Source organism: Aythya marila (assembly GCF_965140915.1).
Source record: "Aythya marila genome assembly, chromosome: 20".
Lineage (NCBI taxonomy): Eukaryota > Metazoa > Chordata > Aves > Anseriformes > Anatidae > Aythya > Aythya marila.
This window is the reverse complement of record NC_139061.1, coordinates 6439214-6445805: the sequence shown is the minus strand read 5'-3', so window position 1 is coordinate 6445805 and position 6592 is coordinate 6439214. Positions and strand designations below refer to the sequence as shown.

The 6592-nt window shown below is 49.6% G+C and overlaps 1 protein-coding gene across 1 annotated transcript; it reads left to right on the top strand.

Moving 5' to 3' along the window:
• Positions 1-74: 74 nt before the first annotated feature.
• On the top strand, positions 75-6571 carry SMYD4 (SET and MYND domain containing 4). Its single transcript, XM_082776399.1, has 10 exons — positions 75-217; positions 299-449; positions 1110-1199; positions 1611-2769; positions 3071-3253; positions 3554-3720; positions 4171-4303; positions 4742-4858; positions 5206-5329; positions 6013-6571. The coding sequence occupies exons 1-10, from the start codon at positions 87-89 to the stop codon at positions 6161-6163; spliced, it is 2406 nt and encodes an 801-aa protein (XP_082632525.1). The 5' UTR covers positions 75-86; the 3' UTR covers positions 6164-6571.
• The last annotated feature ends 21 nt before the right edge of the window (positions 6572-6592 follow it).

Below are 6592 nucleotides of genomic sequence, written 5' to 3'. Positions count from 1 at the left end.
ATTGGCTGCCCGGCCCTGTACGGCGGAAGCGCTCCTGTGGTTCTCCACCGGGCGCCGCCATTAAGCGGCGGTGCCAGTACCTCCCCATGGCATTGCCGGTGGAGGAATGGCGGCGCTGCGCCGCGCGGTGCCGGGCCGCGCTGGGACCGGCGCTGAGGGAACGGCTGGAGGCGGCGCCGCTGGGCGAGGCGCTGCGGTTGGGCTGCGGCCTCCTCAGGTGAGCCCCGGGGCTGGAGGGACCGGGACAGGGCTGTGCCGTGCCGTACGGTGCTGAGCCCTCCCCGCGTTGTCCCGGCAGGCCGGGAGCGGAGGAGGCGGTGGCCCTGCAGCGGCTGTGCCGCAGGGCGAGCACCGGTAAGGAGCCGGCGGCCGCTCGCTGGTACCGGCAGGAGGGGAACCGGCGGTTCGGCCGCGGCTGCTACGGGGATGCTGCGCTGCTCTACTCGCAGGTACGGGGCTCGGGGGATCCCCCCCCGGTGCTTGGGGTCCCCCCCCGGTATTTGGGGTCCCCTCACGTTCCGTCCCCCCCCAGTATTTGGGGTCCTGTCACGTCCCCATTGTCCTCCCCTCCGTATCTGGGGTCCCCTCACACCCCTCTCTGCCCCCCGGTATTTGGGGTCCCCTCGTGTCCCCGCTGTTCCCCCTCTGGTATTTGGGATCCCCTCACACGCCCCTCCACCCTCTGATATTTGGGGTCCCCTCACATTCTGTACACCCCCTGGTATCTGGGGTCCCCTCATGTCCCTGCTGTCCCCACACCCCCTGGTGTTTGGGGTCCCCTCACATCCCATCCTTGCCCCCCCTGGTATTTGGGGTCCCCTCACATCCCTGCTCTGTCCCTCCCCACTATCTGGGGTCCTCTCATGTCCCCCCTGTGTCCCCCTCCCCTGTATTTGGGGTCCCCTCATGTTGTGTCCCCCCGGTATTTGGGGTCCCCTCACCCCACTGTGTAGGGAATCTGCCCCTGGTGTTTGAAGGGTCCTCCCCCATCTTTGGGGGTTCCCCATGAGGTGGGATCCGGGTGAGGAGGGTCCTGCTGAGGGTGCCCCCTGTGAGGCACACCTCGTGGTGCCCCCCCGTGAGGCAGCACCCTCCGTTCTCCTCCCCAGGCCGCATCCCATGAGCTCCCCGGCAGCCCCGAGGTGTCCCTGTGCTTCGCCAACCGCTCTGCAGCCCTCTTCCACCTCGGCCACTTTGAGGTAAGAGGTTTTGGGGCGCCCCTGAGGGGTTCCTGAGCGTCCTGGAGCAGGTCTGTGTGTGCAGGGGGAAGCAGGGCAAAGAAGAGCCCAAGCAGCATCTGAGGCGTTGCCCTGCAATGCCTGCACGGGGGGCCTCAGGTGGCTGCTTCTGTAAAGGCCACGGTAACGACTGGTTGTTAAACAAGAGGCTGTGGATCGGGTGAGCTGCTGAAGCTGTGCTCAAAGCTTCCATCATTACTTTCGTGCTTTCCTTCTTATGCTCTTAGGAGTCTTTATCTGGACGCAGATTGGCTATGAACGGGAAATTTGCCGATTAAAAACTTGGTCTTATTAAAAAGCGATGAATCTTCCATGGAGTAAAAGCACACGTGGTTTTCAAGTACGTTTAAAAGGCCTTATCTTGGTTTCTAGGTTTGCTTGGAAGATATTGCTAGGGCTCAGAGTCATGGCTATCCGGACAGACTGCTGCCCAAGGTCTTACTGCGGAAAGTGGAATGTCTGCTGTGCTTGGGGAGGGTGCAGGATGCTGCAGATGCCCTCGCTGCAGTGGAGAATAAAATTGCTGTGGATGGGATTATGACTGGTCCTGAACACCAGACGCTGCTGAAAAAGTTAAATCAATTGAAGCTTAAAGTACGTGAGAGAGAGAGCTGTCCAGAGCCTGCACGAGAAGCATGTGGTGATGCTCAAAGAGAGTCAGAGATCTGGGAAGAGAATGACAGTATTTCGGGTGCATCCTCATCTTTGAGTTTGAAGTTCAATGCAGAGAAAGGACGTCACTTGGTGGCCTCACAGGACATCCTGCAGGGACAGAGCCTGTTGAAAGAGGAGGCCTTTGTAAGCGTGCTCTGTCCAGAAGAAGGGGAGAGCCGCCTGCTGCAGGACAGCAGTGAAATGGTGTGGGATGCTCAAGTCACTAATGCAGATCTTTATTGCCACCGCTGTCTGAAGCAGCTTTTAGCCTCTGTGCCTTGCCGGGGGTGCAGTTACGCGAAGTACTGCAGCCAAAACTGTGCAGATACGGCATGGGAGCAATACCACCGGACAGAGTGCTCCTTGGGAGGGCTGCTCCTAACGTTAGGGGTCTTCTGCCATGTTGCTTTAAGGACTGTTCTACTGGCAGGATTTTCAGAGGTTAGCAGGCTGGTGGAGAAGTCCCACGATGATGATGAAGATCTTCCTAACACCAAGGCAAGATGTAAACATCCCAGTGAGGCACCAGCTACAAGAACTGGAACCAGAGCTATCCCTGGTTGTAATGATAATGGCCAGTACCAGAGTTCTTACCGAGCTGTGTTCAACCTCTTGCCACATGCTGAGAAGCATAGCCCTGAACACAAGTTCCTCTGCATGCTGAGTGTAGTGGCTATATGCAGAAAACTGCAAGAAGCCGGTCTGGAGGCTGCTGTTCTGAATCAGGAATCATCTGAAAAGGGTTCCGGACCGAAGGCATGTGAAAAAACATCTGATGAGCTGTCTCCAGAGCTGCAGATTATGGCAGAAGCTATGCTGAGGCATGTGTTGCAGCTGCAATGCAATGCACAAGCGATCACTGTAATGCAGGAGTTGGGTAAGAAAAACTTTTAAGCTCTTCCTTGTTATCCTTGTTCATCTGGTTCATTTGAAGCAAAGAGTTGTAGAAAGCTCCTGTTGCAGATGGGAACGACTTGCTTAAAATTAATGTCCTGTCCCATGCCAGCCTGTTCTCTGGTGCATACATAGATGACATTTTGCTATTTTTTATTGTAACAATATACCAGAAATCTTTCTAGGGAAATAGTTTTTCTAGGGAAAAAGTCTTTCTACTGACCAATTTGTGATGGGTCACAGAGAATTCATTCTTAACATACTTGTTTTCCCTCTTTCTTTAGGGTCTGGAGATGGTGCTGTTGTAAATAGGAAACCTGTGCGCCTGGCAACAGCCTTCTTCCCTGTCCTCAGCCTTCTGAACCATTCGTGCAGCCCCAATATCAGTGTGTCATTTAGTGGGACAGCTGCCACTGTCAGGGCCTCACAGCCAATCTCAAGCGGCCAGGAGATTTTCCATTGCTACGGTAAGCGTTAACTCTCTGTCTCAAGACACAGACATCCTTTCACCTCTACTTGGCGTGCTGACTGATAGCTAATAATATCATCGTTCCCAGTATAATGTTGCTAGAGTCTTTGTTTATGTGTGAGCCGTTATCAAAGATATTAAACCAAGTGTTTATCTCCTGAGCTTGCTATCTCGCTTTCACAGTCTCCAGTTTTGTACTCCCCAAAAGATGTTCGTTTAGTCTCTGTTTTAACAAAGATAGATTTTAAGCTAATGTACTTGTTCAGTGCTTTCTACCTTTACTGTTATCTTTTTGCAGGGCCTCACCGATGTAGAATGAGGGTTGCTGAGAGACAACAGCTTCTCAGTCAGTATTTCTTTGAGTGCCGCTGTCAGGCGTGCCTTGAGGAGTTAGAGTCTGACAACAAGAGCGTGGTGTCCATGAGAAACTCATTCTGCTGTCCTAGCTGCCAGGCTTCGATGCAGGTAGTTCCTCTGTAATTATGACTGTTTAACATGATCAGGATGTGTAATGTTTGGGTCTCTGGGAAAGGCAGGATTTAAAGACCGTGTCCATGACCTCTGCTTTGAAGCTAAAAGTCCCTGCAGAGTCAAGGCAATATCTCACTGTTCTGAGCAGCTTCCTTGCAAAGTTCTTGCTTGTCAATCTTTCAGCATTATAGGGAAAATACTGCCCTTAACAGAGAGTTAAAATCCCTTAGAACTTGCAGAAGGAACCTCATAATATCAGGGGGAAATAATACTGGGTGGAGGCAGATATTTAGGAGAGAAAAAAGTTAACAGTAGTTTACAACTAAGTCACTTAGATCTTCAGCTACGTTTAGCACCTCTGTAGTGTAACACAGAGATACGGATGTGGAAAGTAAGCTTTGAGTTGAATGTGAGCAGGAATGATCACAGGGATGATTTCCACAGGGAGAAGACGTGCTTTGTTGTTCAAATGAAGCTTGTGCGCGCTCAGTCAGCAGAGAGAGCCTGTCACGGCATTTACGAGACCTTCAGCGACAAATCAAGCAAGCATTAGAACTGCTAAGAGACAGCAAGGCTGGTAAGGCTCAGCTTTCTGCTTTAAGGTCAGCAGCTCACGAGTACACATCAGGAGACATGGTTCTGGCCATGAGATGGCACTGTTGCTTACGTAGTTGAGGTCCTCTGGCACGAAGCCTGGTGTCCCTGGGGACTTGAGCGTTAGGGTTTTTTATACTCCTGATCTGGGTGTTAATCTAAGTCACACGTTGTTCCATAGTGACTAAAAGAACTCGGGATAACTTTGGAGTTTGCATTCTCAGGCCTCACTTTCCTGGAGCGAGTCTGGCCAGCCCTGCATTGGAGTAAGCAGGGTTGCAGAGGAAGTAGATGTTGAATCTGAACCAAATCCAGCTCTAGTTGTGTAAGATGCAGAGATGAGAGTGGACTGGTTTCATTTCATGGACCATGGCAACCCAGAGACTGGCCAGCAAGATGAACTTTATATCCTGTTTTATAGATGAAGCTATCAAAATGCTCCTAAAGTGTCAGATGGATGCTAGAAACTTCTTGTCACCGGAGCATTTGCTGATGGGAGAGATGGAGGATCATCTGGCACAGGTCTACGCTACTCTTGGTATGGCATTGTCTTCTCACTCAAGATTGTCTTTAGTTTTCTGAACTTTGAATTTAACAAGACAAGCATTTTCCCTCACTAGTCTTTTTACTTTTCCCCTACTGCATTTCTTTAGTTTTGGAAGTAGAGCTCTCAGAAAGACTGCTTTAGCCGAAACTGTGTTCCCATCTGTCAGTGAACAGTGTGATCTCACTTTCTTCTGTTTTCCTTGTCCTGGTTCAGAGGACAGCAACCTCTCAAGATTGCTGTGTATATAGTTCATCATGCTTTGCATAATGCTGTCAAACTCTGGATGACTGTGACTCTAAACAGTATCTATTCATGGTGATTTTTTTTTTTTCTGTCAGGAAAGTGGCAGGAAGCAGCCAGACACCTGGAGAGGAGCATTCAGATTGTGGAAACGCATCACGGGCCATCAAGTGTAGAAATGGGTCATGAACTCTTCAAACTGGCACAAATTCTCTTCAATGGGTAAAGTTGCTTTCATTCTCCCTCCCTTCCCTGCACAACTCCTCTGTGTCTGACACATGGCAGGCAGTCCTTGGCACCTTGCAGGACCCTAGGCATGGGTACAAGAGTTGTACACTACTCAAGTGCAAGTTCGTTAATCCTAATAGGGTTTGCTTGTCCTTTATGCCTCTCTTCGGACCCATTTCTTTGCTTTGTGCCTGCCTATTCTTTTCTATGCCCTGGCTCCATTTCTCCCCATCCTATTGTTTTATTCCAATAAGTAGTCACCCTTGATGTTTACACAGTAGTAAAATGTTGCTGACATCTTTCCAAACAAGGAAATAAAATCTCCTTGCTCTGTTTTGGCCCTCTTCTGACAAGCAAATCCCCAGACTACTGCATGTCTTTTAACAACATCTCCCTTTAACTGTCTGAATTTTAGCGGGAGCTGCAGTGAGGAAGCAGTGCATGCATATACTCAGAGATAATGTTTTAGTTTTTTTTCCATCCCCTTTCATTTATCTTTTTTTAACCCATCCTCCCTCTGCAGCTGTATTTGCCTGGTGTTGAAAGGCAGTGGAGGGTAGGATCTATACCCATGAACAGGCTTAGGTTTTTTGGGCGAAGGGTTGAAGGTTGTGCAAGTCAAGGGAGCTGAGTTAAGTTACTTTATATGCTCTCTTCTTACTCACTTCCTTTTTCAGATTTGCAGTTTCGGAAGCTCTGAGCACAATTCAAAGAGCAGAGAAGATTTTGACAGTGCACTGTGGTCCTCAGAGCACTCAGATCCGGGAACTACAAGAGATGAAGACCTGTCTGTTAGAGCTTCCCAGAAGCATTCTTCAGAGGACTTAATTTCCCTATCAAAGGAAGCTGCAATGTGATCTTTCATCAAAGCTAAGTTTTGTGTGGTAAGGCAGTCATGTAGTACAAGCTGGAAAATTGTGCGTAACAACAACTTGAGTGAAATCTGAAATGCTCTTTAGTGAGACTGTTGTAAATAAAATAACCGGTTCTAACCTGAGGGGTCTGCGTGTGCTATGGTGGAAATAGATGCTGCTGTAGAGTTTCTGCATGTGGGTTTGAAGCAAATGCTTGAGATGCTTATAAGTGTGTTTCTAGAGATGTGAGTCTCCCACATGTGGTACTCTGCTGGTCATGAACGTGCAGTCATCCAGACCACATTGCCTTTTACTTCTAATACAATTGACATGCTTTCTTGTTAGCATGACAAGTAAATGAAAATGGGATAGGGGAAAATCCAGTATATACTATACTGATGTT

Bases quoted from the DNA above. Each gene is read 5' to 3' on its own strand.
- SMYD4 (XM_082776399.1), top strand. From the start codon at position 87: ATGGCATTGCCGGTGGAGGAATGGCGGCGCTGCGCCGCGCGGTGCCGG. The intron at 4,304-4,741 runs GTAAGGCTCAGC...CCTGTTTTATAG, and splicing joins GCTAAGAGACAGCAAGGCTG to ATGAAGCTATCAAAATGCTC. The intron at 4,859-5,205 runs GTATGGCATTGT...TTTTTCTGTCAG, and splicing joins ACAGGTCTACGCTACTCTTG to GAAAGTGGCAGGAAGCAGCC.